At 33.3% G+C, this 13,114-nt stretch overlaps 2 protein-coding genes across 3 annotated transcripts in view; both read left to right on the plus strand.

Annotated features, from left to right (window-relative positions):
- Positions 1 to 13,114, plus strand: part of LOC119068562 (putative leucine-rich repeat-containing protein DDB_G0290503) — a 36,738-nt gene that overhangs the window by 9,639 nt on the left and 13,985 nt on the right. The window lies entirely within an intron of this gene.
- On the plus strand, positions 11,465 to 13,003 carry LOC119068599 (odorant receptor 94a-like). Its single transcript, XM_037172254.1, has 4 exons — positions 11,465 to 12,238; positions 12,295 to 12,394; positions 12,453 to 12,716; positions 12,777 to 13,003. Exons 1-4 carry the CDS (start codon positions 11,496 to 11,498, stop codon positions 12,828 to 12,830), a joined length of 1,161 nt encoding a protein of 386 aa, XP_037028149.1. The 5' UTR covers positions 11,465 to 11,495; the 3' UTR covers positions 12,831 to 13,003.

Consider the following 13,114-nt stretch of genomic DNA (forward strand, 5'->3'; position numbering starts at 1 on the left):
AAAATTTAAAAAAAATTTGTTTGTAACTCAATTACCGCTTGGTTCGGAATTTCAAAATAATTTTTTATTTTTGCACGCATTTTTGTATGAAATACCTTTGGCCGCTCAAACTTTTTAAAAACCCTTAGATAGCTATAGTTCTCCTAAAAAGTAAATTTCCTTCGGTTTTCCTAATTTGTTGACAAATGTAATACGAATTACAGTATGGAATATTCGGATTCAGTAGTATTCGGATCCTATCAAGTCTTTGGTAGAGAATTTGTTTTAAGAGGGTACAAGGGTTTAGCTTCGGACAAGAACCAAAATTGCGCGAAAAATAGAGCATGTTTAGGAACATAATTCTCAGGATCCAAGAGATAGAATACAACAAAAAATGGACGAACGGTTAATTTAAACCTTACTTAACAGAAATGTGTTTTCACATTTATAATATTGTTTCATTTTCACAAATATTTTTCACAATTAAAACACGTCTGCAAGGCAAAATTTTTTTCCGCTTTAGGTACATTTTTTCGGCAGTACATCGAGAATAATCACATAAGTTGCTATATCAAAACCGTTTCTTATGTCACAAACCACGAAACTATGTTTTCCATTTTTTTAAATAAGTTTTTATTTTTAAGAAATTAACCAAAAACAATTTTGTTTCTATCACGGCGGCCATTTTGTTTTCACAATATTTCTATGATGGGTGTCTTTGATGTTCGATTTTCTATTGTTATTGAAGACACAATACGAGTTTCATTTCAATTAAAAGAGATGACGCTATAGTATTTGGTTTCTGTCCGAAGCTAAGCGCTTGTACGCTCTTAAAGTGCAAATTATAGAGTTTAAGCAAGGAGTAGAAAAATTGTCAATTGCTCGCACATATTTCAATTTCCAGAATTATCATGTATAAACTAAAATATATAAACTTTTACAAGCAAAAAGAAAGTTTCTATGACAAAATATGACCTATTAGTGTCGGTAATAACGTCAAATAGTTACAACTTAAGTTCTATAAACGCATCGTATGTAACAAGCGAAAAGTGCTCACATCTTGGCTCGCATAAAATTTATTTTTAAGATAAAATTTTTACCTTGGCCATGGCGGCTGATCCATTATTTTTCGGCGACGGCTCAGTGCTCCATTTGTAGCTATTTAATATTGTTTCCTACATAATATTTTCTGAAGAAGGGTGTCAGTATTTGGGTTTCGGGTCTCACAGAATATTTTAATTTCTTTTATTCTGATTTCAACATTGTCCCATATCGTGCGAGTATTTGACAAACACTAGGTGTTTGAATTTGCTAGCTGCTTTTTGTTTTATTTAATCGACCAAACTGGAAACGTCCAACATAAAATATAGGCATTTGGTGTGCGTGCATAAATTATTATTATTCCCTTTGTTAAATACGGTTTCAGATAAAAAATAATTTCAGATTACTGTTTCGTTCACATTTTATAGAAATGTAATGTCAAATTTACGGTTTGTTTGAAAATAAAAAATTAAAAAAAAACTGAAAAACTGAAAAAGTACTGTGCCTAATACAACAATATGAAATAAAACTTTTTTTTTGAAAAAAGAGACCACATTACAATAATAAAAAAAACTCAAAACAGTGTAAATATTGAAACATATTTCTTTTATAGCATTTAACATTTCAATTGTTTGATAAGAAAGCATAATTTTTACATATATTTAACAGTTCGAGTAAATACACAAATAAAACACTTCCTTCCTGCTCTCGTATTCAAACCTTAAATTGTTAAAATGTGTCACTTCTTATGAATAATATATACATGTTGTCAGGTAAAACGTACGTGCTAAGTATATTATTCATCTTAAAAATTCATTTAATAGATTCACCTCTCCATATTACATTTCAAATTTTCACGATTTCGAAATATTTGCAAAAAGTCTCACTCGCTTAATAAATAGAAGTTTTAGTTTAAAATATAATTTTCATATTAAATGTACAAGTTATGCAAAAATCATTTTACGGTTGAATATGAGAAGAAACTATTTTTTTTTTCGTTTTGAAAAACAACGGGCAACTAATTTTATCGCTGCAATATCTTCTCAGACTACGTCGACTACGTCAGACCTATTAATTTAATTAACAATTAACGCGGACAGTGGCTATGAATCAAAAAAGTTTTGTTGGTCTTTCAACGTATAAAAAACGTAGTGCAAAAGAGACGCAAGATTTTGAGAGTAAGCGTATGAATATGAAATTCTCTCACAAAATCATGCATCTCTTTTGCACTAAGTTTTTAATGCGTTGTATGCGGAATCATTGCTCAAAGAACACCTTCGTATTAGTTTAGTCACAATTAATATGTTGAGACAATCATGCAACACAACACTATGTAAAGGGAACATTTATCCCACATTGCGTTAAAATAAACGCAGGGTTTACTAAACTATTACGGTCCAATCCTAATCATTTCGTGGAAAATTTTTTCAAACCAGGATGAATTGACCACAAACGGAAAGACCACAGATTCAACGTCAAAGCAGCTGCTGTTGTTAACAGTCCTGATTGTTTTTCTCCGAGAAATACGTTTCTCTTCTATGAAGCAGGGCGTAGAGTGTTAAACACAACTCTCGAAAATAAGTAAGATGACGGAATTTATGTACAAAGAAAAAAGGTTTCATAATTGAATCTCCACATTTCACTTAATTTATTTTGGATTTCGTAATCTTCCATACAAAGTTGGATGATTCAATTGTAAAACTTATCTCTGCGTGTGTAACCTAAGATTTCTAAGGCTCGGAGCACAGATTTGTCAGAAGCATGTCAATAAATCCACAAAAATAACAGGGATGCTAATTTTCGTTAAGATAGCACTTGATTAAGAAGAAAATAGTTTGAAACGAAACTGTGGGTCAAACCTACTAACAGGACAGGTAGATCATCTTTTTAATTTGTTTTATTGTTCCAAGACCCGTTGAACACGCCTACATGTTCGTCGGTCTATCTCTCCGTCATTTTTATGGCCTTCATTCTGTGAAAGTCAATGAGTAGTTGCACGACTACAAGCTTTCTTGATCACTGCGCAAAAAGTTATCGAAAATCGTCTTAAATGTGCAATTTTGACAATTCTATCCCCATTGTAGCTTCTTCTCAGCTATAAGTTTTTTTGATATTAACCAGACGGCTGTCATCTGTAATCGACAACGAAAGCAATAATAAACGACAAACTCTGCCTAATGAGGTCTAATCGAGGGTCTAATATAGCAAAAATCATGTTCGAAACAAATGAAGTAAAAGATTTCTGAAATCAATCTATGAAAATCTTCGATCAAATGAAGTAATAGATCATATAGTAAAACTGTTAATATGCTTGCCTCTGTGACAGGTTTAGTGAGAATTGTAGATTTCGATACGATACTTAAGATGGCATGTATGAGTTGTCAGAACTTTAATAGATTATAGACCACTTGGAACAACGTCCCTCTAAGATGATGTTTGATATTCGAAATTGTGGTTGGCATTTTATAATGCATTGCATATCAGAGATATATCCAGTGTTTCCTCGGCGCGCATCTTTTGATAAAAGCACTATATGATATGATATGCCGCTAATGGAACAAATAACTGTTTACTAAACAAAATAAAACTACAGGCATCATTGGCCTTGTTGAGATAATGATTCATTACATGATTGCATGATTCATATAAACGAAACACTTCACACTTTGTTTTCACATAGGTCTTAGATCAAAATGATTGATCTTCTGTGCTTTGAACTTTGTTAGCATGACTTCTCGACTGGTATTTGATCCTTCTGAACTGAATGCGTTTTTGTGCCGGTTTAACAACTGATTTTCGGTCATAATTCGCCCACAAATACAATATCTTTATATTTTTACTGAAATATTCTGGACCGACTAATTGATGGGGGACATAAACACGCAGTAAGATGTGTGTACCGTCACATCCGAAGCTAATTTAGAATTTCGAAGTGTTTCCATTTGCTTAAAAAGCAAACATTCAAATTTGTTTGCTTGTAACACCTGAAACTATAATAGCTGTTTGTGGTCTCAAATGTATAGAAATTTCACAAAATTTTTTACAATGAAAGGTGCTCTGTGATGGAACTTGCATTGACTTGTTTCGTGTACGTTAACTGTAAAGATTCCCATATTCAGTGGCAATAAAGTTATTTTAAAAAATTTCGTTTTTCGACGACCGCCAACACCAGTAGAGACAAGTCTTGTTATTTCCATCAAAACATTTTAAGTCCTACCTTCTGGTACTTCTTTGATTATGGTGATACCGTACCTAGAACATTGTACTTCTTCAGTTTCACTATACGCTTTCGATAAGTCGTTAAGAATTAATTCCCCATCCCTAGTACCCTACGAGAAAATATTTTGCTATTCGAGAAGTACAAGAATACAAGAAATTTTCATGTTCGTCTACATTACCAATTTATAATAAACAAATTAGAATGTTAATTAACACATTCTGTAACCGTTCTCAAAGGCAGTATAATTTAATGGTATGTCTGTTACATTATATAATAAATGTACTGTATGTATATATAACAATAAGGCACAAAGTATTGCATCAATACATGTTCGTTATACATAAGAGGTACGTACAGGAAAGAAAAGTGTTAGTCATAAGTAGATGTTTATGATTTTGAATGTGCGTTTTGTTAAGCCTACCGTTTGTGTTTAGCTAAACTATATATTTCTTTTTATCTTCATTTTCTTTGGTACATACGAGTATGTTCTTGCATTCATTTGGTGTATATGGCGATTTGGAAGTTTCAAAGAAATGTAAAATTTGAATGTTATCTCGAATGCTGATTCCGTTTGTTTGGTTATAAACTATCATGATGTTTGATGCCGATCCGAGGCAAATACTCTGAATACAGAAATCTCTTAGGCTTCAGGAGATGAGTGATCCGATTTGGATCCGATTTTCAAGTCCCAAAAATAGACTCGATGTCCTATGAATTATGCCTCTGTCGGTCCCAATGACGTCAGTGGTTCCGTTGCAGCATCTTCACAAAAATGAATAAAAATTAATGGGAACGGGTCAGTTTGTTAATGCAGCAGGTATCTAGGGTGCCTAAAAAAACTACAAAAGGAGGACATGGTATGAATAATTCTTTCGATATTATGGTAATACTAGGTAGTGAAGACTTTCGGAGTAGTTATTTGAATCCCCGTTATCATTACTCTTTTTTGTGAAACGGCTGCAGCGGAACCACAGACGTCATTGGAACCAATGGATCCATGTTTTGTACTCAGGGCACCGATACCTATGATTGTAAGATTTAAAATTTTCACTCGTGACCTGCCTTAAAATTATGCTCCATAAAGTTTCCATTGTGTCCTTTTGTTTTTCTGTCATTCGTATTTTACGATTCCATTAGATGGCACCCGTCTTAGACACGAAAACATTTACTGCTCACGAAGCAGACATTTGTGACACTTTTATATTCGTCAGTTGATTCTGCTTCACAAGACAGCTGTGTTAGCGCAACTTAATCATCCATTTCTGTAACATTCAAACACATGCAGTACCAAATTACAGACATCTTTAATAATTTTAGGTACCCTAATTCATTACTATTTAGAGAACTCTCCATTTAACAGCCTACCATTGGACTCAGTGAAGGGGTCAAACTAGTCAATCGCAAAACGAGGATAAGACACAGTAGTTGATATTTTCGATACACCTTTTCATTGATCATTTTCCTCAACATATCGTCATTCATGATAAGCAGTATTTGAAGACAACTTCAAGACTCAAGAGTAATACAAAATCTGAATTCCAATCAATTCTACGTTCGAAATGGGCCTTGCTTATCCGATTGAAATCGCACTAATGTAGAGTAGGATCAACTGTACACTCAAATATTAAAAATTTTGAATTTCTATCATCGCGAAATTTTCGTCAAAATGTGTATAGAAAGGGTGTGTGCAGACTTTAGGTACCTACTCAGAATTAATTTTTTTTATCGTCATCTCAGTTTTGGTAATCGGCAAATTCAAGAAAAAAAAATTCACGGTAAGCATTGGTTATGGTGAGGTGATTATTTCTTATCGTGTTGTTAAATAAACTTTAGAGTTCTACCTATGATATCTGGTTCATTGGATAACGAATTTATAGGTAGAGTCTGTGTAAACATTTGCTATACTTGTTCTTGGTATTCGTTTGCCATACGCGCATGCATAGTATAATATAATATATGAGTAATACATACCTTTCTATGTGTATATATATATGACTTTGCATAAGACATATTTCCAGTCGTCTGAGTCGATATTTATTTAGGATAATAACATATAACCTTATGTAATTAAGAACTTATGACTTATGTGCAGCAAGCCTCTATGTTGGTTCATATAAAAAATGAGAAATAAAAACAACATCTTTCGGAGCGAGATGAATTTAGTGGTCAGAAATTTCAATCAAGGATAAAATGAATCCGTTTTTAAGATTTTAAGCCGCCAATGAGCACTTTTTTTGTCCGAATCCTTTCGCACCTCTCTTTATAGCACACAATGCTAAATTATTTGCAATCGAATATAGTGGACTATATAGATAAGCGCGAGTAATGTTAAACATTTTTGTAACAAACTTCCTCCATTCCTACCTCAAAATAGTTTATTTGAACGATAGAGACACAAAAAAAAACTTTCTACATGTGTAATGGTAGATGGTGTTGGTGGTACAGAACAGAACTGTCTAAAAATTCATTTATTACTCTTTATCTGCAATTAAAATTTTAAGAAAAACTGTTTGATCAGCATTTAATGCAATATCATAATTCAAATACGTGCACAAATACCGTGGCGTGGCGTACAGTGGTGTGAAAATCATTGTCTTTTTTTCTTCTCTTCATATTCATTGTTTAGAATTAGTCGTACAACGAATTAGTGCTATTTTTCTCTTATAGAGTTGCACTATTACCACCACACACGGCATTATTACAATAATAATATTAAATGATCAAACATACATTACAATAATTGAATGATGACATTATCCCTACTACTTGAAAAGCGTCGTCGCTGCAGTTATACTATTAGTTTTTAATTATATTTCGAAAGAAAAAAAGAAATACAATAAAGTTCACCACTATATTACCACTTGATTCCTTTCCGTATACGATGTGTATTAAGTCGAATCGGACGGTTTCTTGCTTCTCCTCAACAGTCAAATGTGTATTTGAATTATAACCGACTGAAAAAAACCCGTACAAAACTAACATACGAATACTAACATCTGAAAATAATTCAAATAAAAATTTAAAAACGAAAAAAAAATACAAAAATTGTTATGTCAACAATACCGCTGCTCTAAACTCCCCGTTTGTCCGTATAAGTTAATGTGTTGGTAACATATATTCGAAAAATAATTTAATGTTGGAAGTAAGAAAAAAAAAATTGTGCTCGCTACACCACTATCAACTAACTTTTCATGCTTTAGTCGGTCTGAACACTTAAGCTTGGTCGGTTTTGTTGAGCGGTCACATTAGCAGTAACAACTTATCATTTCCACCAAAATGTGCTCCTTTTTTTAAAACATTTAACATTATAAATGCACATTGTATAGAAGTTATACTTTCCGATATTTCTTTTTTTTATTGACTGTGACTTTCAGTGACTTATTTAAATTGCTTTTATTTTTGTAATATTCGGAATAAATTGTTTTTGGAACTAAGCTTAACTAAAGTAAAAATAAAATATGCTGTGTCTGAACCGAGAGTGGTAGCTGTAATAAATTAAAAAAAAAGAGTTAAAGATTGGCGACAGAGAAAAGGATTTGATTATCGTTTTCCGGGCGCAGGCGATAAAGCAACTTCAAGAATTTAGCACGTAAGTGGTGGTTGCATCAAAAACAATAATTTATTATTAGACCCCATCGGTTATGTTTTACTTCGCGCTAATTTTTATCTCTACGGAAATTAATTTCATAATATACATTATACCGTATATACGTGTGTACGTTTAGCGTTTGAGCGAAGAAAAATACGGCTAGTAATTAACTTTTATTTATCTAATAATCGATCAAAATTATCACGTTATGAATTTTGTATGTAAGTTATTTTTATCGTAAAGTCGCAAATTATTTTGCCAGTGTTGTTAACAATGCCCTCGATTTTTTTTGTTTTTGGTTTTTTTAATGTTAAATCGATAACAAATGAAGATGTTTATAATTAAACATTTTGTCATTTGGTCTTTTTTGTGGCAAAAATATTTAAAAGAGACATTCGTCTTACGGCTTCAACATTCTGCATGAATTATAAAATGTAAATTGCCACAAAAAAAAAAATTTCAATTTTTTTTTTTAATTTGTTCAGTTGCTTGATGTACAAAATGATCGTAGCAGGATTAGAATTGTCAGGGGCTAAAAGATAGAATAGTTATTTTGTCTAGTCAAAGACGAAAAATCAAACTTTTGTTGATTTGTTTCGGAAAACATCGTATGGAACTCAGTGATAATAGCAATTTTCGCAATTCCGGTCCATAATCATCACCTTTCCATGCATTCACTGTATTACGAAGGCTAAATTTTTATAAATAAAAATCTTGCATTGACCAGAAATCGAACCCACGACACCAAAAGGTTTTCGAACACAAAGCAGCGACTATAGCCATTCGGCTATAGAGTCACACAATTATACCGAACGTATTGTTGAAGCGTACTACTCGATTTCATTCAACGCGTCTCTTTACATCATACAATCGCTAAAACGAACTGGTGTGCATACGTTATTTTGCACCAGCTGGTCACATACAATTCCAAATGGGACCAGCTGGTGCAAAATAACGTATGCACACCAGTTTGATTTAGCGATTGTATTGCAATTTGTATTATAATGCAGCCTTCTTGATCGTTCAAATGAATTTCTGTATACAAAAGAATTTTGGAACAAAATGTAGGACATGTTTTGCATTGGAAAGGTGATTATGGCCCGAAATTGCGAAAAACGTTGTATCTACCACGGTAGGTATGCCGGTATTTTTTCGCCCACGACGTCTTGTCGACCTCGGCTTCGCCTCGACATCTAGTGCGGAAAAATAGCTTCATACCTACCTTGGTAGATAAATAACTATTATGCAACCGAGTGATTAATGTTTTTTTTTGACACTAGATGAGTAGATAGTCCTTCGAGGCAGTAGTTTTACTTTTCGTCACACAGTTGAGAATATAACTATTTGTATTGTCACATTCGGCCTGTGGTCTCGAGTAACAATTTACTCATAGAGTGCATAAAAAAGCATACAACGTTTTTCTCAGTTTTACATTTTCTCATTGACTTAAAAAACTCTTATTTTCTTATAATTTACCTCAGTTTAAAAAGTGGATTTCTTGTCTACATGATTAAGATTTGCAGTAGAAAATCGTTAAATTTCTCCGTTGGTCTTACCTTTTCTCTGTAAGAAGGAAAGGTTCTATTTTGAAATTTCTAGATAAAATACACACAAGCGGTATAGTACTGGAAAGTGTAACGGACGATTATTTTTTTGTTGTTGTAAAGCATTGATTGATTTTTTTTTTTAGATTGAGATTGAATATTTTCTTATCAAAATGTGTTTTGTTAATGGAACCATTAAAGAAATTAAAAAAAGAAATTTCAAAACAATGTGGCTACAAGCGATTCGAAAAACATAAATAGAGGGGAAAAGGGACAGACCCTTTGTCGGAATCGACTTCATCATTACGCTAACAATATATTCTTTGAGCGAAAATTATTGACGTCAAACGAGAGGTCACAAAAATTTTAAAGTAGTACTCCAACTTCTCGAGAACTGTTGAGCTGCAAACTTATAAATTGAGTCATAGCACTCTAGCTTCTTTCATACAGACTGGCGGCATGTTCTCTTTGTGTTTTAAAAACACACACCACATGTATTAGGTGTATGTATATTTAAAAAAACTCCAAATTTGGCAGCTCACATTTGAGTGTTCATGCTTGGAGCTGGGGGTGCAATGACGTCTCTATGGGTGCGTGTGGTGCATACGATGAAGTGCACCCAAACAATTAGTTCACCACTTTGTAACCTCTTCCATAATCTTTACTTCTACAACTTTCTATTTTCAATTTCATACAATTATTCGAATCCATTCCAATTCAATTTACATATATGTCCATTCAATAAATGTTGTTTAATAAATCGGAAACATCGTCGGAAACATGGATCCAATTTATTCTATTCTAATCATAACAACAAAATGATTGCTACGTGACTGGGTTTCATAAAAACAAAACAAAAAATTGAAAAGACACTTTATTGAAATTAAATTCAGAAAATTTCACTTCTACCAAGAGGTATATCGTTTAGTTTTGCATGCATTTTTTATTCTCTTTTTATGTTTTTTTTTACTAGAATATCTTTGAATTTCAATTAAAATAACGCTCTGCAAGCCAACTCATTAACGGTGATTTAAATCGCGACAGAAACTCATTATACCGCTAAAAAGAATCGCTCAATTGTTAGCTGCTAAGATGTGTATGTTAGTTTATTATGATCGTTCTTGATGTTATGGAATATTTTAACCGATTGTGAATTTCTGCACTTCTGCTAAAAGTTGATTGAGTAAATGTGTCTGATCGTTATGTCAAATGGCATACTGTCGTCGACTAGATATGTTGCAATTAGTTGCATTAAATTAATTAGCATTTAGACGAATGTCCGACTGTCATGTTTATAGTCTTAGTCAGTTTCATTGGTATCATATTCTTTCGATTTGATTATCTAAATGAAGAGAAAGAAAACGAAAAGCTCTTACAAATGTTAGTTAGAGAAATCGAAATATCAATTCGGTGCTGTGACTACCTGATGAACGACCTGTTATTTAACTAATTTGTTAAAAGTTACAGCTGACAGTGTTTTGAGGAGCTTTTGAAGGTCGGTGAAATAAATTTCTTGGCAGACCCTATTTGATCGATAGAAATTAGTATTGGGTTGAAACTGAATGGGGATAAAGGCCTACATAGAGAATTTATACGAATCGGTAGCCGTCACAAAAATATGAAATTAAAAATATTGAAATTAGTTCAACAGTATGTCTCTCAGTATGTGGACGATCCCCCTGCAATTGGGACAGATGAAGCAGTCTGATGAATGTTTTCCGTCGAAAACTTTCCTGTAATAAAATCACTCAATGAATCTAGACAAAGTGAAACAAATTGTAAGTGACCATAACTTCACGAAGAAACTGTACCGAAATAACTCAAATTTTGTATTCGCGCGCATGGAAAATTTTACAATTTTAATGTAAGATCGTTTGAGTATTAGTTAAACGCCTTTAAATGGTGACCCAGACTAAAATTCGTTCGTAACTTTATGTTCATTGTAATCACGAGTAGACAAAATAGATTTTAAGTTGAAAATCGTCTAAATAATGTTTGTAATTTGAAATCGATTCGGGTCGTAATTTTACATTTAACCAACAATTTGTCTACATGTGCACCCACCAATTTTAGTACTTTCTCAACTGTTGAGCAAATCAGAGCAAATCAGAGTGGCTCAGGAATGTATTCCATTCAAATTCATAAATTCTTCAGTAAAATAGTTTCCTTGCTTTATTGCATTGGAATTTGGCATCGGGGAAACGAGGCATCGGTTCGGGAACTGATGATTAAGTGGTTTTATTGCACTTACTTCTCGCTCTTTGTGGTTTCATTAGCAATTGGAGCAATTAGACGAGAAAATGGGGATGAGGGGATATTCTTAATGGAAATAGCACTCGTCGTCGCTGTACTGACATTAAAACTTTGTATTTTGATCTGGAAACAGAGGCAAATTCTCGTATTGCTTGATCGGATTGGCATCTTTTTCATAAAATACGATGAGGATTCCACCATTTTTAGTGACAAAGTCGAAAATTTCATGAAATTTGTTAAAATATTTTTGGTTGCTTTCGGTGTCGCTCTTTTTTTCGAGGTCGCAGTGGCACCATTTCTGAACAGTGAGAATACTTTATTTTTCGAAATTGCATTCCCATTGGACTGGAAACACAATGGTTTAGCATTCTGGATGGCAAACATTTTCCTTTTCACTGAAATCGGACTTTGTCTGGCACCACTTCTATTTGCGATAACCGTGTGGTATCTAATGCTAATTTGCTCCTTACGCTACAAAATTTTGGGAAGTGAGTTGAAAAAAACGGGCCGAATGAATGAAGAGAATGTGGTTGATGCGTCGAAAGGAGCACGGCAGAAGGTATTTTGTCAGGATCTAAAATCATCAATAGATCGTTACGTTGGCTTGAGAGGGTATGCTTAATATAAATATACCAGACGTCTTAAATTAAACATTTATTTTTCATCAGATTGATAAATGAAGTGGGGGCGTTTTGCTCCTCTTTATTTTTCATTCAATTCGGCACTAGTGGCCTTTGCATTTGCGGATCAGTTTATTCTCTGGCATTTGTAAATTAAGATATAACAATGGAAATTTCGTTGATCCTAATTCGTTCATCATCCATAGAATATAAGCGACAATTTAGTGGAACGCATCGTTCACGCTTATATCTTACTGTACAACATCTCCGAAATATTTATGATCACTCACTTCGGCAATGAAATTATGTTATCGAGTGATCGACTCGCTTACAGTTTATTCGAGTCGGATTGGATTAATCAGCCGCAATCAACCCAAAAAATTATGGTAATCTTTAGCGAACATTTGAAGAGATCACATCAGCTACTGGTTGCCAAACTGTATCCGTTAACTTTGGCAACATTTACTGGGGTTCATATGATCAGAATTGAATGGGTTTGTGTAAGCATTTCTCACGAAAATTTGTTACAGATTGTCAGGTCTGCATATTCCATGTTCAACATATTGAAGAAGTTGAAACATTGAAATGAAACGACAACTCGCATCCAATTAGGCCAAATCAGAAAACATTTGCTTATAACAAAAATATCGATCACTCCATGGGCTGTCCGCATTACTTAGATGGATATTAATGTTATAGCATTCGTGTACGAAGTGAATACTTTCGGTCTAGTGATCAAAAAACATCAGATTTTATCACCGATTTCAGAGATTGACTGACTTTGGCCTTTTTGCTAATTACCTCTACGAATCATCACGTCGTGGAGCTGAAAACATCTTTAATTTTAACATTAGGATTAAACTATAAT

This window comes from Bradysia coprophila (assembly GCF_014529535.1).
Source record: "Bradysia coprophila strain Holo2 chromosome X unlocalized genomic scaffold, BU_Bcop_v1 contig_20, whole genome shotgun sequence".
NCBI classification, from domain to species: Eukaryota; Metazoa; Arthropoda; class Insecta; order Diptera; family Sciaridae; genus Bradysia; species Bradysia coprophila.